We start from the raw sequence: 25,583 nt of genomic DNA, 5'->3' as shown, positions 1-25,583 counted from the left end.
ACAATCAATAGTTGTTACGTAATTTGAAGCAACATTAAAATATCAAGGAAAACAAAGTGTTGTCTTTCTCAGTTTTTCTGTCTCTTCTTTCTTTTGTGTCCATTTATCTGTTTATTAAACTTCTCTATGTTCTACTTTATATGTATTTTATAAAACTACAGTCATGCTAAAGTTCTTAAAATGAAAAGGTAAGTAAAAAATAAATCCCCTCAAAATTATGCTTGCTTTGTACTTTCCCCAACATTATAAATTCTGTTCAGTTTGTATGTATTCTAAAGACTATCTTATGTTCACTGTCTAACATTATGTGATGTGATTGAGATTCTAGTTCTTTTGTGGTCATATATTTTCTTTAAAATCAATATACGTAAGTTATCCAGTAATTAAGATGATTTATCATCCATAGCTTTCAACTACTCTAGACAATTCATCATAAATTTGAACAAACAACAAAAAATCAGGGGATATATACTAGATATTTTAAACTTTTGGACACTGAAGAATGAGCTATTATATAATAGATGCTTCCTTATTGTGCATTTCTTTGATAACTTTGCATAAGAATTTAAAGTTATGAAGACCAAAGAATGAAGTAAAACTTTCAATGTTTGCAAAAATCTTTCCTCTGTTAGATTTGAAAATAGCTCATGGTAAATTAGTGAATTATTAAGGAAAGCAGTGAATCTTTTCACAACACCAGAGTGTCAAAAGGATGATTCGATTTTAACAATAAGCTGAAAGGATCTGGTTGGTTATTTGTGGTTATTTCTGTTAATGTTACTAGTAATCAATATGTGCATAGTTCTGAAACTAGTAACTGATAAAATAGGTACTTTTTTTGTACAAAGAGATCATATTTACTACTAAAAGTGCAGGTTATTTTAAAACACAGTGCCAACTTCAAAGACTAGAAATCTAATTAGGGAAATAGAGCATAGCCTTGAATGTAAAATAAAATTATATTCATATATAAGAGAGTGTAATATAATTTAGGACTATGTGTGTGTATATATATGTACATATATATATATATATATATATATATATATATATGAGAAATAGAGATTCCTGATATTACAGGTCAAATGCACTACCATAGGTTTTAATGTATTTAGAGAGATGCTTGCAAAAAATAAAAATCCTCTCAGAAAAAGATCAGAATCAAAGATACTGAATACTGAATAATGAATAATTATTCATATGAATAATTTATGCCTCCTAAAATTTACCATTTAAAACATTTTCATTTTGACTATTATCAATAAATATATTTTATAACACCTTTCAAATCAATAACTAATAAACAAATTGATTCTTATCAATGTCACAGTTAAAATACCAAGTATAGATCTATGCTGCCTACTAAAGCAGCCATGAATCCTATACATGGTCCACATAGCATTTGAAGTGTGGCTAATCCAAATTAAGATGTAATGTAAGTATAAAACATGAGTGAATTTTAAAGAATTGGTATAAAATGGATGGAAAATATGTCATTAATAATTTTATATTCGTTGTAGTTTTATAATATTCTAGACATATTGATGGTATAGAATAAATTAGCATTAATTTTTACCTGTTTTTATTTTTAATATAGCTAGATCACTTAAGATCATACACATGACTTGTATCATGTGTTTATTAAGTTACAATACTCTAAAACTTTTAATTTAATGAAGAGAATGTACTATAAGAATGTACTATTAGAAAACTATGCACACAAAAATAGTTGCATTTTAAAAATATGACCTAACATACAATCAACTAGCCTCTTACAGTGCATTTTCAACGAGAAGCTCAATACTTTTAAATTAATACTTAAAATACTTATTTCTAATAAATTGTTCTTATGTTAAACTGAAATTCAGTCAGAAAAGAATTTCTGTTTATTGATTCCAGTTATTCACTTCAGAACACACATAATGATTTAAGAAACTAATATTGTATAATGGCGTTTTAACCAAATATACAGTTATGTTTGGGAAATCAGACTGCATGGTTTGAAGTTTATGGTTCTGTTATCTATCCTGGATAGTTATTCTGTTTTCAACAGTATCATCTGAAGTTGTTTCAGATCTTCTTTTTATTTTTTTTAAGGTACTTAATGGCATTAGTCTATTCCTAGCACTTGACCAGTTGTTAATGTATGTGGCCATGTCAACTGGTGAATCAGTGTAGAAATAGTTTTAGTTAAAGGGCTACTTGAAATGTTTATGCTGGCTGGTGCCGGTGACTCACACCCGTTATACTAGCTACTCAGGAGGCTGAGAGATAAGGATCACAGTTCAAAAGCAGCCTGGGCAGAGAAGACTTTATATCCAATAAACACAAAAAGATGGAAGTGGTTCTGTGGCTCAAGTGGTAGAGCACTAGCCTTGAGCATGAAGAGGCTCAGGGACAGTGCACAGGTCAAGAGTTCAAGTCTCAGGATCAGAAAGAAGAAAAGAAATGTTTATTCTGCCACCCCATTTTCCTATTAGTGGTCTTCATTGACTTTTTACTTCATAAAATATGTACTTATGAGTTCCTGAATCTAGCTAAAGTTAAACCAACTCTTTAACTTCATGAGTGTCTTTATATTATTATTATAAAGGTGATATACAGAGGGATTACAGTTACATAAATCAGGTAATGAATACCTTTCTTTTGGGACAATGTCACCCTCATAAATGTTCTTGAAATTCATCTCACTTACATTGTAGCCTATCTTTTATATCTCCAAAAATTATCTGGTACAAAAAAATAATTCCCTGGGGCTGGGAAGGTGGCTCAGTGGTAGAGCACTTGCTTTGCATGCATGAGGCCCTGGGTTTGATTCCTCAGCACCACATAAGCAAAAAAGAAAAAAGCCAGAAGTGGCGCTGTGGCTCACGTGGTAGAGTGCTAGCCTTGAGCTGAAGAGCTGAGGGACAGCGCCCAGGCCCAGAGTTCAGGCCCCATGACTGGACCCCCCCCCAAAAAATAATAATAATTCCCTGGTTAAAACACATACAAAGCCTTTGCATTTTTCTTTAGACAATTTTTTATATTATTGAAGTTTTGGTTTATGGAATGATAAATCTTTACCTATCTGGGGTCCAAATTTCTCAGAGTTTTATGATTTTTAAAAAATATTAAAAAATAGAAGTATTTTATGCCATAAAATACTTATTATGAAATAATAAAAAATTAAAATATTTTAAAAATATTACCATATCATACAGAATTTACCTCTCAAAAACATATTTTCAACAGAGTCAAATCTTGAACTGAGTCAATTCCTGGTTTTCATTTGAGATTTATTGGACATTTATTTATGGCAGATGGATTGAGTTATTGGAGAAATACCAATAGTCAACATTTACTGAACATTTACTACACCACTGCAACACAACAATATTATGAGATAACTCCTCTTGCTTTTATGTCACAAATGATGATATTGAAGGTCAAAGAAGATTGATGACTTGTCCATGGTTACTAAGCTAGTGAATGTTGAAACCCAGATTCAATGCAAGCATTTTCATTCAAGAACCTGTGGTCATCACTAGAAAAGGCAAGGCATTTTGAGAGGTGATAACAGAAAATCACCACATGGCCTGCAACAAAACTTACTTGCAGAACACTTAACTAATGCTGAGAAGTTTCTGGGGCAACACTAGGAGAAGTCTTGACTATCATGTTATCAGCAGATTTAAACTTCATTCAATTTGTTTTTATTAAATTTATAAGGCTCCTGAGCAGGTAAATAATACAATAAAAGAAATGTTTGGGCTCAGATTGTCCTGTTTACTGTATACATCATGGACTTGGGGTTTGTAAGGAAGGAGATTTTTCTGTCTGGAAGTTATTACTTATCATGTGTGAGAACACATAAATGATAGAAAAATATTTGCCCCGATGACTGAGAAAATCAATTTATAAAACTAGGAAAGTTTATTATAAGATTTTTTGAAAGAAAGATAATGATAGCAGTTCTATACATGCTGAATTTTATGTAAGAAATGGTAGGCTATTAGAAAGTCTAGATTGTGATTCAATTGTGAGGTAACAGATAAAGACAGCAATTTGCCAAAGTCAACTATTTGAGAGACAAGAAAATTATAACTTAATTGACTGAAGAAAGTATATGTTGTTATTGAAAAAGCATTTGGGGAAGGATATAGAATCCCAAATTTTGAGACTTTAAATTTACTGTATTTGAGTCTAGGGAGAGAAGATGAGCTAGAAAAGCAGGTAGAGCAAAACAGGGCAAACTTACCATGTTATTTTGATATCAAGTGTTCAATAAGAGTTATAAACATCATCACATATGCAGGAAGTTGTCTTTAACATACAGTCGCCTTTATTAATTGCCAGCAATTTGAACTAGATTTCAATGAAATAAAACACCATCCAATTGTTATTATGTAGCTAGAATGCTAAAGGATACTAATCATATTATGTTTGCTTTCCTCCAAATTTTATATGATTTTGAGCTATAAAGTGCTAATAATAGAAACATGAATACCATTTGTGTATTTCTGTTACTCATAATAATTCACAAAACTATAATGTTTTTTGTGCCTATTCTGAGACTTGAACTCAGGGCTTTGTGCTCTTTCTTGGCTTTTCCCCTCAAGGCTGGTGCTCTATTCTTTGATCTACACTTTCACTTCTAGCTTTTTGCTCATTAATTGCTGACAAGAATCTGACACATTTGGCAGCCTGGGCTGACTTAAAGCTGTGATTCTCAGACCTTAGTCTTCCAGTAGCTAGGAGTACAGGCATGAACCTCTGATTTCTTGCTATTATGATACTTCAAATGACATATGATCACTAGTGTTTCAAAAGTAGTACTATAAAAAGTCACTTTTTAAATTGTGAGATATATAGAATTGGCTAGAATTTGTGTATTTATATTCTATGTCCAGATGAATGTTATTTGATTATTCAAGTTTTTATTAGTTGCAGACTACTTTTAGATATTTTATTTGCCTTTGAATACTCATCCTTACTGCCTTCAGGAACTTTCATCTAGTAAAGACAGAGTCAATCTGTAGCAGCACAGAATGTGACCAGGAAATAATAGGTAGGGACCTATATTAATAGGATGCTGAATGCAATTATCCTGGGTTTAGGTCACTGGGGGTTGTTCCTGAATTGATTTATATAAAGTGAAATAGCCCTAAAGGAAACGAGATTTTGTATGTCATCAATTAGTTTGGAAAAGTTCTCAGGTATAAAATAATTTCTATGTTTTAATGGGAGAAAAAATACAACATAAAGAGTAAAGAGGTATTTTAACAGAACATTAATGATTAAGGGCTATCTACTTGTTGGGCCATTTTATTTTCAATATCTTCTCATTCACCATTCCTTTTCAAATGTTTCATTTAGAAAATCAAAGGATTTTAAAGGTTTTTGAGACTCTGGTCTCAACATATCAAATATTAAACTTAAGGAATCTGTAATGCTTGTAAGGTTCGAAAACATATTCAGATACCTTATGTCTAATAATCTGTATCCATTTGTATGAATTTATAGCATCTAAGAAAACATTCCTGTAGCAAGCTAATGGCATTGTTTATCTTAGCTGGGCATGCCTGCCAATTCTGCCATGCTAAAAATGTCATTTACATTATCTGAGCACATTGCTGTGTAATTTTTCTAAAGATAAGGCAACAATTTAATATTTCTACCTGTTTACTATTATTTGACGAGTGAGGCAATTTTTGATAAGGCGTATTTACTCAAATGGTATTTATATCAGAATATTTAAAATAAGATTGAAGTTGACTTCAGAATATTAAAAATTAACCCAGTCAGATATATGTAAATTAACTTTTTTGATACCACAGAATGATGAATTGCATTATCTTTCATATATGTTCTGCTCTAGTGATGTTAAGTATTTGTCCTTATTTGTATCCTGAAGTACTCGCCCAGTTGTATTTGAAACTTTCATAAAATATAATATTGAAACATAATGCATGCTATTAGTTTAGCAACAGGAGGTTGAATAAATGTACTTTTTTAGTTTGTGTTTCTAATAAAAAAGTAATTTTGATTTAAATTAGCGCTATCTTTTTTTTTAGGCCTCCATTCCTTTGAAGGAATTGGAGCAGTTTAACTCAGATATACAAAAATTGCTTGAACCACTGGAGGCTGAAATACAGCAGGGGGTGAATCTGAAAGAGGAAGACTTCAATAAAGATATGGTAAATTGGTTGTGATAAAAGTGTGAATGAACTAGGAGTGAAAATGAGTAAATATTTGGAAAGAAATTAAATAACTCGTCTCCAACTGAATTCTCACAATATGCTTTGCACAGTGATTGTTAGGGATGCAAAGAATTCTTCTTGATGTTTTATTACAAATGTAAAATCATGATGGTGCGGTCATCTAAGAGGACTCCCAGAACCTGAATAAATAGTTCAACTTTGTTTTTACCTATGCTATTTTTAAATTCAGAGAGCAAAAAAATGTAATAAAAATAGTCAATCAGAAAATAAAGTAGAAATTTAATAAAAAATTTAACTATCATAAGTATCTCTTAGTGTGTGTGAATCAGGATTTAGGTTATAGAAATTGAAATTTTTCACACCAGGTAAACAGTGCTTACTAAAGTTTTCCACAAAGTATTTTTTAGTAAAACGTCGAGTAAATAGTACAATTAATGTCTAAAATACTTATGAATTCATGCTGCTTATTTCATGAGAGTAAAGAATGAGCTATAAGTTAACATTCTCCTTCAACCGCAATTAACCTCAAAATAGCATTCATATTTCTCTCTGGCTTGAATATTTCTGCATCACATCCCTATTCACTGATTTCTTTATTCTCCTTTCAACCTTTCCACAATTTCTTTATTCCTCCATCACTGCCATTTACCCGAGTGGCATTCTTAACCTTTATCTGTATCTTGGTAGAGATTTTCAGGGATTTATTAATGTTAGACACTACACAGACAATACTTAAAACTACCTGAGATTATTCAGCATGAGAAGTAATACAAAATATAATTCTACTCACCCCTCTTGGTTGCAACAGGTGTCAATTCTGACTTCCTGAAACTCATTTTTCCCTTGTATGGGGGTTGGTGGCCTTGCCAACTCAGCTCATGGAAAGAAAGGCAAGAAGCTGAGTACCATCTACCTCTACTTCCTATCAAAGAAGAAAGCAGAGAGCATCAAAGTGAAAAAGTGCTGTTTACCTCTTGGACTAACCACCAACCCTGCCCTAGAGGCCTTACCTGGTTAAAATTAATGAAATGGGTTTTCCTGTATCAGTGTTTTTTTTTTTTGTTTTGTTTTGTTTTTATCTTAACCCTAGAAAATACTGCAGACTTTTAAAAGGCATATTAAAATAAGTTCTTTGATAGATTATAAATCTACTCCTATGTTTCACATTTAATTAATTATTAATAAACAAATCTCTGGAAAATTTTCATTTCTTTTATACAAAATGAACAGGTCTTTGTGTAATGAATTTTAAGCATAGATTGTATATATAACTATATTACTTCTAATACTATAAAAATAATACACATATATGCATTTATGTAAATAAAAGTAGTCATTTATCCTTAGCACATGAATGAATATACCACACATACCATTGTGTGATGAACTTCCTAAATAGAAAGACTACATATCTCAAATTGAAATATAAAAAACCTGGGATGAAAAATCCAAGTATATGACAATGGTACTTACTCAAATTATTTTATTTCTAAGTAAGTATAATGAAAAATATTTTTTCTTGAGGTATCAAAGAACAAAATGGACAATTTTGGACAAAATGGATAAAATTGAATAAATTTGAATATACTTTCCCATCTATATTCAGTATTTATGTGGTCTAATTTGTTTAAAATGAACATAAGTGACATATGGTAGGCATTAATTCATTGCAATATTTGACAGCAATTTTAGCACATCATTTTTGTTAATACACCATGTCCTCAATTTTGATATTTAACTTGGAAATATAAAGCAAATATTACTATATAAAATTTGATGACATTTGAAACAGTACTAACATGGTAATATTTTAACACTGTTACCATTTCATAGAAACAGATACACTTCCATATCCCCAATGGATCAGTTAACACTGCAGTTGAAAAAATTAATTACATCTCTGAACCTTTGACATTCTAGAACTGTTCTAAAAGTCAATGCCAAACAATGTTTTTACAATAATTCCCAACTTAACTGATGATAAAATTCCTTCTTTTCCCATCTTCTTGCATATGCCCCTAAAATGTGTTCTTTATAAGTGGATAGGAGGATGCTTCCTTCTTTTACATCGAAAGTACTAAATATATTTTAAAAATTAGCCTAGTATCATATAATAACATTCCCTGAGATTTGAAATTGGATTTTGTGTGTGTTTAAATGATATGTTTTATTATGTTAACAATGTACAGCTTTTTAAAAACCAAAATGAAGACTGTACTTGTTGTTTTTAATCAGAGTGAAGACAATGAGGGTACTGTTAAAGAATTGTTGCAAAGAGGAGACAACTTACAACAAAGAATCACAGATGAGAGAAAGCGAGAGGAAATAAAGATAAAACAGCAGCTGTTACAGACAAAACATAATGCTCTCAAGGTATTAGAGCTAAAATTATAATATACCTTGCCTGTGGTTTTGCTTTTGTATGTAGGGTAAAATATATTATGCATAAATAAAATCTGCTTAAGAGTCTTAGTCAACAAAAAAAATCACTATTTTCCCTTCAATATATGTACTTTAACATTTTTATGTGTCTTTTGGTTTTGAGAGGTGTCTCACTTAAAAGTTTATTTTTTTGTTGTACAGATTTTTAGGAATAATATTAGAAGATGTCAAAATACATCACACATTTACATACTTTATATTATGTTTTATTTTTCAACTATTTTGTTTGTGCTGAAAAACTACCCTAATGGCCAGAATAACCAATCCATACTTTTCCTCTGTTTTTACTTCCTTTCATCAATTTCATTTATACTAGGTCTGGATTTTCGCTAATGTGATCCTTGATTAATAAGGCCTGGATTTTTAAAATAAACTTTTTTTCCTGCTTTTAAAGTTATTCTTTGCAACTAACTAAACATCTGCAAGAGTTTAATTTCTTTTATATAGGAATCCTCAAAAGCATTTGTCATTCCATCGAACATGAACTATCCCTTTATATTAAGCAAGGATAGCGTATGTCTTCGAGTACCCACATGAGTCATCGGGATCTTAAAGGAAGAACAGAATAAACTGTCAATGATGCTATCTAGACAGTTCTTGAGATCCTCTGTGGACATGTGAAAAGATCTGTGAAATAACACTTCTGTATGTGTAAATGCTTTGCAACATTCACTATTTGCATGCCTGGCTGATTTTCTAATGCTGTTAATTGCCAAGCTTTTCATTGTAAATCATTCTTTTGGAGCTATGGAGCTGTGTAGGTAGATCCACCTACTAGGTGATGGAGTCTGCTTTCTATATGCAAATAAGAAGATAAACCTTTTTCCCTATAGTCAACCAAATAAACACTGCTGAGAATGTAATTACACAATATTGTGCCTGCCAGGAATCCACAAGGAAAGTCTAATTGGCCAGCAGGTGTTCTGAAGATAACTGCTGATATATATAGTAAATAGAAAAGACCTGTTCCTTGAGTGGAGTACAAAAGCAAACCATAATGTATATTTTTTTTAAATCAGAAAGCTGTGTAATCCATACTCTTCTGACTGTGATCAAGCCTGTGGAAGCATTTGCATTAGTCATATATCTCTCCTACTGAACAGCACTTTTTTATGATTATCTGGGACACACAAAATAATCTGTGTGATATCTGTAAATATTTATACGTATTACACATTACCTTGTTCTTAGCAAGAAAAAAGGGATTCATACTTGGGACCAATGAACTGCTTTTCTTGACAATGATGAGTTGAATCATGAGTAAGGCATGGTCAACTCTTATTCGCATAGCTGTATCATAATACCTTTGAAAAAAGCAGCAGTTATTACCTCCAGACAGTTATTACCTCCACAGGAGATTTAGAAATGCTACAATAAAGAATAAACTGCAGTAAATTTTATAGTCCAATTTTAAGCAAAATGGAGACTGAACTCTAGATCATTCTGGCAAAACAGTATGTTTCAAGTGATTAATTGCCAAACCAATTTATAACACCAAATTCAGTTATTGTGTTAAACTGGTAATTAGTTACAATTCTAGTTGGTATGAAGTAATTAAAAGGTCAGAATGAATTTTCAGCCATTCTTTGCTATTATTTATTTTTACTCCAGATAAATTTCTATATGAGATCCTAATTGTTAACTCTTTAAAGAAATGAAAGGTGTGGACAGACCCTTTATGTTCCCAAAAGTTAGAAAATGGCATTTCAACTAATTCTATTGATTAGGGAGCCAGTTGAACATTCTTGTAGTAGCAAGATGATTGATTTTTCCTACTTTCTTAATTATTTAAATCATTTTCCTATATTTATCTCATTAAGTTGATTTAAAAGCCACACCTTTTCTTTTCTCTTTTTTTTAATGTAGTTCTTCTTACATTTGGAAAATCATTTAGCTTAGTAAGTTTTGTAACCCTTGAATTAAATGTGTTTTTCTAATATTTAAAGAGTTCTTTTAATACTCCCAGCTATATGAACAAAGTGGATATATCTATATAGCTTTGCACAGTTTAATTTAAATGGCTTCTTATTTGTTGTTGTTGTGCCAGTACTGGGTCTTGAACTCAAGGTCTCATACTGTTGCATTGATTTTTAGCTCAAAGCTGGTACTCTACCACTTGAGTCATACATCTCCTTCTGGCTTTTTGCTGGTTAATTGGAGTGAAGAGTGTCCCATATGTGTCTGCATGTACTAGTTTCATATGGAAACAGGATCCTTAGATCTCAGCTTCTGAGTTGCTAGCATTACACTTATGAGCCAACAGTGTTAAGCTGATGTGTATTTTTAATCACACAATATTAAGAGCCTAACTCATACAAGCATTTCCAAAACCATGAAAATATGTTGTCTATATAAACTTAACTTTGTTGATGAGCTTAGTATTGAACATATAAATTTTGCAACTATATATATTTTAAAAATCAAATATGAACCATTTTTATAATTACCTAGATTAGACTACTGTATTCATGTACTAAACTATTACATAGACTACACAATAACTTAGTGAATTCATTACGACTCAGTCAAATATGACAGCATTCTAAGCAAGTTTGAACATGCCAGAAGAAAATATGTTGTGATGTGTTGTTTAGTTTTCTTTGCTTCTGTTTATTGGTCTTAACACTTAATGCATAAGTTAATCATTTATTTATGTCTTATGTATTTCAAGTGATTTAAACAAAAATGTGAAGGACTCAAAGTATTTTCATAAATAACTGTAGCCAGAAATATACTATACATATATGTATTGATATGTTAATAATATCTGCACCATGAACAGGATTTGAGGTCTCAAAGAAGAAAAAAGGCTCTAGAAATTTCTCATCAGTGGTATCAGTACAAGAGGCAGGCTGATGATCTCCTGAAATGCTTGGATGACATTGAGAAAAAATTAGCCAGTCTACCTGAACCCAGAGATGAAAGGAAAATAAAGGTAATGTTGTTTTAGAATGTCAATACTAGATCTTACTGCTAGAGTTTAACTACTTTAACTTAACATGTGAGGATCCTGTTTAAAATATTTGTGTTCTTGTTTCCTCTATTAATGTTCTCTTTGATTTGATGCATTTCTTTGTATTGTGTTTTGTTGTAAATGTATTACATGTTATTCAATTGACAATATTGTTAAATGAATAAAATGTTTTGCTTTTAGAATGTGTACAATGAAATTAAGAAATGTTATGTGTTTTCTGGTAAAATTGTAATTGACTTTGTGTATCTTTGTTCCAGATGAACTAATGACTTATCGGTATATGGACGACTTCTTTCTCATGTTAGCACATTCATTTCATCAGAGCATCTTCATACATCACTGTCAAATTTCAATAGATTATTTGCATATTGTCTGAAGATTTTTTTGTTATTACTTTACACTTTTTATTTTGCTTCATTTTGTGTTGAGTGCCTCAGTCCTTGAAAGACTTAGTTCCTTGACCTCTAAACTATATTCTATCTGGAGAGTTCCAAATAAATAAGGACTAATTACTCCAACTTGGGTCAACCCCTAAACCAGCAGAGGAATTCAGTAGAGGGAAAAATGTTAGCTCAATATGAATTACTATTTTAATCAGAATGTCTGAAACTGAGCATTCAAATGATAACTGAAATAATATTTAGATTATCGGGGGAGATGACACGGACACCTTCCATTCTTATACACTTTGGAAGATGACAATGAAGGACCAATAGCCTTTGAAATTTCTCAGACAGATATTTGCTGCTTATAGGTCGGTTGATGTGGTTAGCTAACTGCCCTGGGCCCTGTATTGGTTTTGCTTACTAGGAAATTGATCGGGAATTGCAGAAGAAGAAAGAGGAGCTGAATGCAGTACGTAGGCAAGCTGAGGGCTTGTCTGAGGATGGGGCCGCAATGGCAGTGGAGCCAACTCAGATCCAGCTCAGCAAGCGCTGGCGGGAAATTGAGAGCAAATGTGCTCAGTTTCGAAGACTCAACTTTGCACAAATTGTGAGTTGTTATTGGCAAACCCACATAAGTATTTGCATCTACTGCTCTATTAACAGCGGCCTACTAACAGCAACATGAAAACTCTGGGTTCAATTTCAAAGTTCTAGTTGTGCATTCTGAAAATGAGTAGTTTCCCCTCACTTGGGGCTTCTATAACACTAGAGCTTAATTTTGAAGAGTAAAGACCTATGGAAACAGTAGCTGATAGGAAAATCTCCCTTATCAAAAATGAAAACACATTTTAATTTTTTTTGCTGCATCATTTTTCATGACATTGGCAATGTGAATTTGTCAATTTACCATACATTTACTTTACTTCTGTGTCTAATCCAGAAATCTGTACTGCTTTCCTGAGATCATCCCATGCTAATTTTACTTTCTTCCTGTATACACAGTAAATAATAAATATGATGTGAAACAGCTTCTTATGTCAATCTACAAAGTGCCTTACCTCACTGACTGAAAGAATAACAGTTTTATCTTTATACCTGGCTTAACTATTTAGTGAGTCACAGTGCCTCTTAGAAGAATTGGATGTCCAGTAAGTTGCAAATCAACAGCAGACTGAATATCAACTAATGGCATTAGCCAAAGACAGAAAAATGTTCATTTTAAACAACTGAATGGAAAGTTTATGGTTTATTCTTTAAAGACACTTCAAAATTGTGTGTTCTTATTTTTTTAAATATGTAATTGGGCATAAACTAGATTCATGGCTTTTTTTGTTCCTATTTCAAGTTCTCCTAAGGTAAGAGGAATGGTTACCATCTGTAATTATCCAAGAATGTGCTCCTCACAAAACCAGGATGTAAGCTTCTGGAAAATTAAAAAACAAAATTAAAACAACTATACTCATTTTAGGTTGAATTATATGAAACAGTTATTCAACCATTTTTCCTTATGCAAATACAACTGCATTTGGTTTGGCCCACTAATGAGACTATATGGGAAATTCTTTTGTGGTATTTTTTATTGCCTTTTATACAATGTTTATATTTTATAAATTTTAGGTATATTGTAAATATACCTAAAATTAACTATTTTAGAAACACATAAGGGGAAATAAGCTGCATATTATTAGTTCCTTTTTACATTTTTAAGAAAATTCATGAATACAAAGTCCAATGCTCTGAAGTTTAATAGGAGCTGAATATCCTGAGCAAATTGAAGAAAAAAAACATAAGAAATGTTAGCTATATGTTATACTTTATGTCTATTTCTAACTGCTTGAGCATTTCAGCCTATTATCCTTCATATTAGTTCTTAGGAATATAACATATCATAAATCATTCAGAAATCCTGTGTCTGTACATACAAAATGAAATGAAAGATTAAGGCATAAGAAAAATACTAGTGAAATGATTTTGCCTTGATTTAATAGGATATTTACAAGGAAGTCATTTGTTTTGAATTTAACTCAATTCCTCATTTCATTTTTTTTCTTTCTTGACATACCAAATATACAGGATTAAAATCTGTTACATTCTACTTAATTACTAATGCTTTACAATTAAACAGACACAGGATCCAAACTCTCCATAAACCACCATATGTTCTTTTACTGAGTAGACTCTCAGCAAATATTTTTTTAGAACACAATAATTGTATGAAATAATAAACTATGTGAATCGGTATAATTTTAAAATAAATTATAGATAAATACTAAGATATATTTTCCTCATAAAACAGTCTCAACTTTTATATATGAAACAGTTAAGCCTCAAGTTTGGGTGAGGACTATTTTTATGTTAATATTAGGTTGTATATCATAGCAGAAACAGAATATATATGAATTACAATCAAATTATTATGGTTTTTTATATGAGATTTGATTTTAGTTAGAACTGAATGCAGGTAGATAGGGAGATCTGTAGTTGCATTAATAATCACATAAACAACTATAAATTGCAGCATCTAAGATGCTTCTTTATACTTTATACTTCACTCATTGCTAATATATTTTAAAAACTTATTTCACTGTGACTACTAGAGATTTCTTTTCCACTATTTTGTCAATGGAGTCATCTGTGAGATCCACAAGCAAACAGCCTCTTGTGAATTTGTGTTTGTAATAATGCTAACATGGTCCTGATAGTGTACAGATTATCATAGCATTCTTCACTATTTGTCACATTTTGATTTCTCCTAAATGTCTCTTCCTATTCTTTCTAGATACAAAACCTAGATTTGTAGCTAGTCTTTCACATCGTGACTGCAGCAATGGTAGTTAATAAAAATAAAAAGTCACACCTGTGATCCCAGCTACTCAGGAGGCTGAGATCTGAGGATCACGGTTCAAAGCCAGCTCTGGCAGGAAATTCTGTGAAACTCTTAGCTCCAATAAACCACCATAAAACCAGAAATGGCGCTATGGCTCAAGTGGTAAAGAGCTAGCCTTGGGCGGAAATGCTGAGGGACAGAGCCAAGGCCCCATGACCGACAAAAAAAAAGAGTGATGTCCTTAGCATTTGAGAGCTGAGTTTACAATGAGAGCTTAGTTTTCCTTCTTTCAGGGATACAGATTCAGAAATTCGGCTAAGCACTAGAAATTGAATGGACTTAGGGGACTAAGTCCATATTAAAGTTATATGTGGATTTAGTGAAATACCAAAAGAACTTGGATTTTGTCTAAGGAAATCTTGATGCCAGGCAAGAGTACAGACAAATGAAGAGAAGAGTATATCTTCAAATGTTGGTTCTCCTGGCAAAACAAAACAAAACAAAAATGGACACAATAAAGAAGGAACAACAGAGTGGGGGAAAACAGGTAAATGTTCCTACATATGCTTAGTATAAGAAAACTCTTGCCCACCATTTTTATTCATTTTTGGCTGGTTTTAGATTCTCAAGAGTGAGTGTTAGCTGTAAACTGAACTTAGGGAAGTTTTCTTCAGGTTGTATTACCACAGCAGTGTGGGCTAGTAGAAAAAACATGGCCTAGAAGGAATCCAGCACTGAAACGGGCATATTATCTTTTAAAGCATATGATGGTTATGCGCGCTTAACAGAATGAGGCTTGCTATGTCCCATTTATCTTAAAGATTATCAACAAGAAATATGTGATATTTTGAACAAGATAAATTACAAGTTGGTTACTATAATCCATGGACACATAGTCTTGTCTAGATTTAGAGAATAATTGTAGGAATCCCTGCAATGCTGGTGACTATCAATAAGGGCATGATTCTTTGTAAATTTGCTGACAGAGCTCCATCTGAATTTTTGTCTTCTATTTTAAGGTAAAGAATAAGCTAAGAATAAAAAATAAAGCCTCTTAAACTTCTAGAAAACAATGTGTGTTTTTAGTAAGCTTAATATAGTATTTGGCCATTAAACTCAGCCCAAGTAAACACAATGAAAAGGTTGCACAATAAGGATCCCATCAAAATCAGAGGCTTCCTTGGAACTCCTAAACAAAATAAAATATCAGACTAAATAAGAAGACTTGTGAAAAGTCACCATTTTATAAATAATAATTTCAGATAATAAATGAATAATGTGTGTACACAATAATGAAATAAAATACCAGAGGGAAGTGTAAAAAGACATGAAAGAAAATACTTTTTAATGTTTAAATACAATAAAGCATAGAAGGTATTTTCCTAATAAAGACAGGCAATGTTGAAAAAAAATAACAAGAAGTCTTGTGAAAAATGATCTAGAAATAATGCAATAGTTTGAAACAAATGTCTATTTCAAAAGCAGATTTATAGTAGAAAAATATATGAACTTGAAGATGCTGAGAAACTAGTTGCCTTGCTGAAAGTTCTAGAAAAAAAATGATGAAAAGCTCAAACATACATACTGAAAGAGTTCCAGGCTCTAAAAGTGGAAAGCATGAGGCTGCAACACTATTTTATATAAATGAATGTTTCATAAAATTGGATAATTTTGGGCTGGGAAGGTGGCTCAGTGGTAGAGTGCTTGTCTTGCATGCATGAGGCTCTGGGTTCGATTCCTCAGTACCACATAAGCAGAAAAAAAAAGGCCGGAAGTTGCGCTGTGGCTCAAGTGGTAGAGCACTCACCTTGAGCTGAAGAGCTGAGGGACAGCGCCCAGGCCCAGAGTTCAGGCCCCACAACCGGACCAAAAAAAATAAATAAATAAATAAAATAAAATTGGATAAATTCAAATTGACACAAGTCTGCACACTGAATAAAGTTTACCAGTGGGGAGAAAATAAATGTGAAACCCCACTAAGCCAGCCTTACTTGGTGCTCAGAATACCGAATGAACAAGTGTCATAGAAGCTATCAAAGACAAAAGAGATAATCTTCAATGATGACAATAGTCAAATGAGACATTTCATCAATAATAGATATTAGAATACAGAAGATGTTGAAAGACCTTCAAGACGTTAGACAACTTTTCAAATATATGTTAAAGTGTTTTAAGAGAAAAGGTAAAAATAAAGAAGAAAGTATATAATTCATGCTTAACCGTACTGAAAGAATTATTGAACATTTACTTTTGTAAAAAATAGAAAAAGGGAAAAATATAGAAGAAAGCATAGAGCAATAAATATCAGTATAAAGTTATTTTTCTTAACCAGTGAAGAATATTTCAAACAATATCTTCTGATTACTAAAATGTTGGTAAGTGCTGGAAAGGAAAAACAATACTATGAGAATGTTAAAAGTTATTTGACTACCACATAAATGCTACCACAAATTCGAGATTTGTAGGTTGTACCAACAAATATAAAACTTGCACATAATGGATTCAGTATGAGTTATTGCCAATTACCATGTTTCTGGAGAGCAAAAAAATATAGTCAGGTTTTAGAATAACCATACAGGTACTGATCCCAGTAAGGGTAAAGAAAACAAGTACAAATGATATCTTAGGGGAAAAGGGAAAGAAACTTATCTAAGTATAGCTCCAACTACTCTGAATATTTTATGACAACAAACACAAAGAATATAATGCAGACATTCAGCATTTAGTGTTCATCAACTCATTCAGTTTCTTATCTCAGATGCACTAGTAGATATCTTATATATAGCATAGCTGCATAAGGAATAATCTGTCTACTTCCCTTTCAACTACATTAATTATTGCCTACTAATCTCCGGAGATGTCTCTAAATGTAATTACATTTCATTGAGTTCAACTGAAATCTTCAATGATTATTCTTATCTCTTTATAGTAGAAAAGTAAATTAGTTCAAATCCTCGTCCACTGACCTGCATCCTAGAAGCTCTACAACACTACCATATCTTAATCTCATTTACTTCAACATCCTCTAATCCTAATCACTACTTCCAACTTTTCTCACCTCCACTGTATGCTTTCTGCTGATGTCAGGGTGTTGGGTTAAGGTCTGAACAAGTTAGTATCCACCTCTGCTGGCCAATTGTTTTCAATGAAATCCTATGAGCTACACTTCCTATTGCTCTTGCTGCTTAATGGTGATCTCCCTTTCTCATTTTTATTCTTCTGAAGCAGCGTAGAGATGCCTCTTCCATATTTAATTACATAAAACTTTATTTCTACGTCAGATCCTAGGCGTGCATTTGTATATAGGTTCAATAACCTTACTATCTTTCCATTAAGACAATGAATAGTAAGGCAGTAAGATTTTGATGTATAATCTGGCCTTGTGATATGTTTTACACATTCCAGTTAGTATTTTTAAGCCAGTTGCTTAAACAGTAATTTTATTATAATTATGTCTGTAAATAACAAGACTTAAGAAAGACAAAACTACTGAAAGTATGTGACTATTACAAAGGATTATAAAAATGTATTAAAAAGGAAAGCTTCTACTATACTAGGAGAATTGCAATAATATATTTAAAGAACATTAAAAGTACGCATTTCCAAAATGTTCAAGTTTCTGAAAGTTGATGGGAATTAATCTTTTATGCAGATTTATTGAACTGCCATGCTAAATGTGTGTTTTACACTAGTTCTTAAATGAGCAACTTTGTAAAATGAAAATGTTTAGTTTTTTAACCTGTCCTAGGCTTGAACTCAGGGCCTGGGCACTGTCTCTGAGTTTTTTTAGCTGAAGGCTAGTGTTCTATCTGGTTCCATTATTTTGTGGTTAGAGATAAGAGTCTCATGGACTTTCATTTTGGGCTTGCTTGAATTCCAATCCTCAGATGTCTGTGTCCTAAGTAGCTAAGAAAACAGGCCCAAGACACTAGCACCCAGCTTAAACTTGTTAATTTTTATTTGAATCAAATGTTGCATGTCAAGGAGCTTTCCTATGCATCTAGTTTGGTAATGGTGTTGACATTCTCCATATTATTTTCTTTGTTATTAAATTATCTAAAAATGTATTTGTGAAAATGATTACATCACACTTTAGCCCAGTGCCTCCATAAATATGATGAAAGTTATTAAAAAGAAGGGAGGAAGAATTAGTACTCATATTATTTGAGTAAGCACAGGATTAAGTAAGGCTTTCTTACTCTAGAACTTCTCAATGTGTTTGATTATGCAGGTGTCTATGCATTTTATGAAGGACACAGATTCTATCGACTATCACATTTGATGAGCTGCAGTAGGAAAAAGTTCCTTCAGTTTGATGGTGGGATTTTTGCCTAAAGGGTGATCAATCAGTATACTTCAACAAGAAAAAGCATCATTGTACCATTGTGCTTTTGTTGTCTTAAATGAAGCAAAGATATACAAGAAAAATACTTACAGATCTCTTTGCTATAACCTTATGTAAACATTGTACTTCTCCACAACACATTTTTTATTTTGTCTTCCATCATATAATGAAAAGCAATTACATTTGAGAATAACAAAAGGGAAACATTTTCTTTGCATAATTGCCACATAGATTTTTGTCTTTGCCTTGAAATAAAAACAAAGATTATCAGCTGCCAATGCAACATCCTTGGAGATTTGAGGAACATAAACAATTTTCTTATTCTGAGACAGAATGTTCTGCAGTAAATAGAGATGTGAATATAAAAGACTAATAATGGTTGCTGAGGGAAATATTGAACCAGGAGTTAACTGCTTACAAAAATTTTTCTCGTCCGAGCTTCAATTTTATAATTAGCATATCATAAAGGTTAAATTAGATTTGTTAAAAATCTATGTTTTTTCTCTTAGGTTTTTGATGGTAGTTGTTTAGTTTAGTTTCTAATTATACATATAATCAATTTAATGGCTATTTAGTAGAGACATATACATCTAAAAGTCAACCTGCTGATTTATTGACACTTGATTTCAAATGCATGGAAATTTGCAGTGTATATTTATATATAATTTTGTCAAAGATGTAAATATATAGATGAGAACAAAATGTAAGTTGAAAACTACTTTCCCATTGGGTATCATAAATGAACACATTATTTTGTGTGATACTGATTCTGGATTGAATGACTAATAGCTAAAATGACACTTTCAGGGAAAAAAATGGACAAATATTACTCATGGCCTTAGAAAAGCCGTGGTCCAGAGATGAGAATTAAGTTCATGACTAAACAGACTCTTAAAAGACTACTCTCACCATGTAAAAGAAAATGAATGGATAAATCCTACCCAAATTGGAGAAAGGCTATTTTGTGTGTGTATGTATATGTGTGTGTATGTATGTGTGTATGTGTGTGTGTTCTGATTCAAAAGTAATGACAAAAGATGATAAACAAAATTTTGTAATGATAGAAATTCTTTCACAGATAACCACTGAAATTAGATTTTCTGACTCTCGTATATTGAGATTCTCACTGAACAAAACACTGGAGATTTTACATAAGCAGTAAAATGACCAGAGATGGATGAGCTAAACAGCAAACTACAATAAAATTGATAAAGAAATGAAAAAGCCTTAACTATTTACTGTATAAAAATACATAATTTATACACTAAACATAAGGGAACTAAAATATTTGGCATCAAATGCATGTAAGTTAAGAAAGATGTATTTGGAGGTCACCTAGTTTCCCCCCTATCTTGTATATTGCTTTTCAATGTCTGTAGCTATAAATAACAGTATCTTTCCTATAATCCTAAGTGCTTGTTTCCAATATTCAGATTTTTTAAAAATCTTTTCTATATATGCCTTACTCATTTTTCCAGTCTCATGATTTTTTCATCACCTATTAGCTGATGATCAAGACCTTTTTGAAAATCAAGACCACTAGCTCCTTAGGTGATAACACTATCAATTCTTCAGATAAAAGTTCCCTTAATTTTTCTTTATTCTCAACACAATGCACAAAAACGCCATTTGAAAATGGAAATCAAATATGAATCTGATCCCATATTTCCAGTGGATTCCTATCTACACTAAAGGAATATCAGGCACCCTTAAATGAATTTCAAATGAATTTCTATCCTTATTATTTAGTACTTTACCTCCTTTCCCCTCTGCTGTGCCTACATTGATCTCTTCAATGTCCCCTAAACCTACCAGATATCCACCGTTTATCCCTGGCCTTTCCATTTCTGCCTTTAAGCTTTCAGTCAGAATATTCTCAATGAAAATTAGTATCTCTCTCTCTTCTCTCAACAACCTTTACTTACATATACCTTCATTTTTCCTCCATAAGTACACTATTAAGGAAGTTTGTAATGATTCACATTTGTACTGTAACTGATTTAAAAAATCTCTATCCTTAAAATGAGTGCTCCAATGACACAGAAAATTCTTTTTCTTATTGCATGAAAAAAATCAGTGATGTCTATTTAGTCTGTGTGTGTGTGTGTGTGTGTGTGTGTGTTCTGTCTGTCTGTCTGTCTGCCTGTCTGCCTGTCTGTCTGTCTGTCTGTCTGTCTGTCTGTCTGTCTGTCCATATCAGGGAAGTATCTGAGTCTCCCACTCTTGCTCAGCTTGCTTGCTCATAACTGGTGCCCTAGCACTTGAACCATACCTCCAGTTTAGCATTTTTTCAAGTAAATTGGATAGGGACTTTCTTAGATTTTACTGCCCTGGTTGGCTTCAAATTGAGATCTTCTATGACTTAGCCTCCTGAGTATCTAGAATTATAGATGTGAGCCATGGATACCCAAGGTTCTTGGTGCTCAGAAAACACTTAAAAAATTCATTGTGCATGTAACTAGTAATATGACAGAAATAGAGTATAATATTTATGAATAGAGGGGGAAATATTTACAAACATTATTAAGATACAGTGATTAATCCAAACAAGAAACTGAGCTTGAAGAACATTAAATTAGCTAAAGCTAGTAATCATATAAACACAGAATTTGGGGGTTTCTGTAGGTCTCTAGTCTAAAGACATCATTATATGTGAAATAAGGTGTCAGTTGGGATTTAATGTTCTTAACCATCTAAAGAAGCTCATCGTTTTTTTTTTGGGGGGGGGTCCGGTCGTGGGGCCTGAACTCTGGGCCTGGGCCCTGTCCATCAGCTCTTCAGCTCAAGGATAGCGCTCTACCACTTAAGCCACAGCGCCACTTCCGGCTTTTTCCTTTTTGCTTATGTGGTGCTGAAGAATCGAACCCAGGGCCTCAGACATGCAAGACAAGCGCTCTACCATTGAGCCACCTTCCCAGCCCTAGAAGCTCATCGTTTTATATAAAAGTTGTATCCAAAATATTGCCTCACAAATAGTACATCAATTGATTCAATAGACAATAATCTAAAAATATTAGAAAAAATGTCTCAAACGAGATTTACTACTATTAACTACTTTACAATCAGATTAAGCTTATGGTAGACACATAATTTTGTATTGTTCATATTCTGAATTAATAATTCATAATTCAATTTGATGTCAAATATGTACACAGAAAATAAAATGTTACCTTATAATAACAGATTGTCAGATTTTGCTAGCACTCAAAAATTCAATGCATTTCTGGAATTAGTCTTGTTAAATACATTGTGAATTATAAATTTTTCCAAACTATTGCATATAAGTAAAATTATATCTGATGCATTATTAGTATAGGCAATTTTATAATTTTAGTGGTAAATTTAGAATATGTATATTATCTAGTTTGGTGTCATATCAAATAACTTGCTTTTCTAAAATTAATATTCACTTTCTTTAGACTGTCATAATCTTAAAAAAATAGAAAGAAATATTTTGAAATAATTTACTTCTATTTTGAAGTTAGGTTACTAGGCAATTTTTTTCTTTCTTTAATAATGAGAATGGTTGGTTGTGAATGTTATTTTTATTTCATAATATAACTCACTCTGCATATAAGACTGAGTGATAAGACTTCACAAAGGTAAAGGATGTCTATAATCCTTCTAACTGCCCCCCCCCAAAATACTTGCCTCAATTCCTGCAGAATTAAGGAGAAGGGTTCTAGTTTAAGTATATAACAAAGAGTTTATTCATGTTTTTATTCGGTTTTGTTAACTTTGTGAAGATTTTTCAATAATGATGATGCTGAACTAAAATTGCAATTCCAAACAATTACTGGGAGCCTATGAAAACTATATTTTGGGGGGATATGATGAGTTGGTGCGCATTTCATTTAATAGTCATTTATCTAGTGTGTCCTATGTGCTATACAACACAAAACTTAAAATGACATTAGAAAATCCATAGCAATCATACAAAATACATGTTATTTGACAAATATAACTCACTATGAAGAGTAAAAAGAACAAGAATTTATACACAGCAATTTGACCTCCATTTGCAACACAACAATAAAAAGTGTAATTTTCTCTAGTCTAAATTTGCTTTGAAAATATGGAACACCAGCTGGAAGGGGGAGCTCAGATGTCTTCTGCAATGGGGTTAGAAATATCCTTCTGAGCATGCCCAAAACGAATGTTTAAAAATAATTAAATCAGTTGTACCATCTGTGAATCATTTTGATTCTTCAATGATTACTTAAGATTCTCATTGTATGAATCATATTCTAAGAAAAGATGAATAAAATTAATCCAATTGTAGAGTTTTTTCTTTTGATTTTCACAATATAAATAGGATTAAAATGTTTTCAAGCTTACTGTTAATTGAAAATTTTTCTGCCTTGCTTTATGAACCAGTGGATACTGGTACATTAATATATGTTTAACTTTTAGTTTTAGTTTTACTAACAAAAATGCATTATTCATGGAGAATATATTATATAACTATATTGTTTGAAACATGGCATATTTTATAGTTTTATTTATTTAATCCTTTGAGTAATGTTCAGTACCCACTTGGTAATATACAGAACTACAGGTTCACTTAGATTGATTTCATCAATGTAATACAATTTGTTGTAATCATGAACAACTTTATTTATAGCTACTTTGAAACACATAAAACAGGAATACTATATTTAGTCACAACTAATTCATGAATAAAAGATGTATGGATTTTACAAAAACCAGAGTTTGTATTTGTACAAACTTAATATGTGCAATTTAATTGACAATTTAGAAGCATTGTTTTATCTTTTTTGCTGAATAGTAATACATGTATACTTATTGTCTGAATGAATTAAGTTTAAGGGATGTCTGTGAGAAATCCACGAAAACTGTTTCTCATATTAGTTTCTTTTTAACAGACTAAAGGGAAAAATAAATTAATGAATTATCTAGTAAATACAGTTGTCTATAATGTTTATAACTATCATGTTTCATAGTCAAATTTTCCCTTACATAATTTATAACAATCTGAAAGATGATGTTTATATATTTACTTACTTGTGGCTGTAGACTTCATACAAGCTCAGACCTTGAGTCTCTTTTTTACTATTATTTCCCCAGTATGTGTAATCTAGTCGAACCTAGATCAGCTATGCATTAAAAATGATGAGTGAGTGAATGAATAGTATATTCATGTGGAATTTCAAGTTTCTTTTTTTGGTCGGTTGTGGGGCTTGAACTATGGGCTTGGGCTCTGTCCCTATACTCTTCAGCTCTTCAGCTCAAGGCAAGTGTGCTCTACCGCTTGAGCCACAGTGTCACTTCCGGTTTTCTAGTAGTTTATTGGAGATAAGAGTCTCATAGACTTTCCTGCCCTGGCTGGCTTTGAACAGTGATCCTCAGATCTCAGTGTCCTGAGTAGCTAGGATTACAGGTGTGAGCCACTGGCGCCTGGCTCGTTTCTTGTTTCATGTTCTTTTGTAAATTATGTTCTATGTAAATGTATTTTAATCAGATTATTTCACTGGATTATGAGGAAAGGAAATTTTGGAAAGAGAGTGAAAATTTGAGCTCCTCATAGAGTTCAATTTATATAAGAATTGCTCTTTAGTCTGTAGTGGCTTTCTACAATATGAAGAAGTGGGGCTGGGAAGGTGGCTCAGTGGTAGAGCGCTTGCCTTGCATGCATGAGGCCCTGGGTTCGATTCCTCAGCACCACATATAAGCAAAAAGAGAAAAGCCGGAAGTGGCATTGTGGCTCAAGTGGTAGAGCGCTAGCCTTGAGCTGAAGAGCTGAGGGACAGTGCCCAGGCCCAGAGTTCAGGCCCACGACCAGGTCCAAAAAAAAAAAAAAAGAATACAATATGAAGAATTGTTAAATTGAATTTTCTTCATTTTTATCATTTTCTTTTTCTTACATATCATTTCTTCATAATGTATTAATAACTCTGGGCCTGGGTGCTGTCCCCCAGTTCTTCAGCCCAAGGCTACCATTCTAGCACTTGAGCCACAGCAGCACTTTTGACTTTTGCTGCTTATGTGGTGCTGATCAATCAAACCCAGGGCCTCATGCATGCAATCTACCACTGAGCCACCTTCCCAGCCTCATAATATATTTTACATAAACGCACATTAAAGATAAAGGGTGGAGCTCTGTGAGGTTCCCTAATGTTCTTCATTGGCTGATAAAATACTGTATCTGCAATCAACCAACTTTCATAAATTTATTCACATGAAGGGGCACTATTTCTGCCATGTTTCTATGTTGATGCCTTGAAGTTGTTAAAATGAAGACATGTAAATTACCAAAAACGATTGTTACCTTCTTTTTTTTTAATTTAATTTAATTTTATTTGTGAACATACTGTACAGAGGGATTACAATTACATGGGCAGGATAATGCGTACATTTCTTACCAAGCATTGCAGCCTCCTCCTTT

At 32.3% G+C, this 25,583-nt stretch overlaps 1 protein-coding gene across 1 annotated transcript in view; it reads left to right on the top strand.

Moving 5' to 3' along the window:
* LOC105993437 (dystrophin-like) overlaps window positions 1–25,583 on the top strand; it is a gene marked incomplete at its 3' end in the record, with an annotated part of 1,816,642 nt that overhangs the window by 831,186 nt on the left and 959,873 nt on the right. Inside the window, 4 exon segments of the mRNA XM_013026710.1 lie at window positions 6,057–6,179; window positions 8,439–8,576; window positions 11,428–11,580; window positions 12,430–12,612. Of these exon segments, the coding sequence (XP_012882164.1) occupies window positions 6,057–6,179; window positions 8,439–8,576; window positions 11,428–11,580; window positions 12,430–12,612 (597 nt within the window).

The sequence above is a fragment of the Dipodomys ordii genome, unplaced genomic scaffold (assembly GCF_000151885.1).
Source record: "Dipodomys ordii isolate 6190 unplaced genomic scaffold, Dord_2.0 Scaffold96, whole genome shotgun sequence".
Classification (NCBI taxonomy): domain Eukaryota; kingdom Metazoa; phylum Chordata; class Mammalia; order Rodentia; family Heteromyidae; genus Dipodomys; species Dipodomys ordii.
This window is presented reverse-complemented; position numbering and strand designations above follow the sequence as displayed.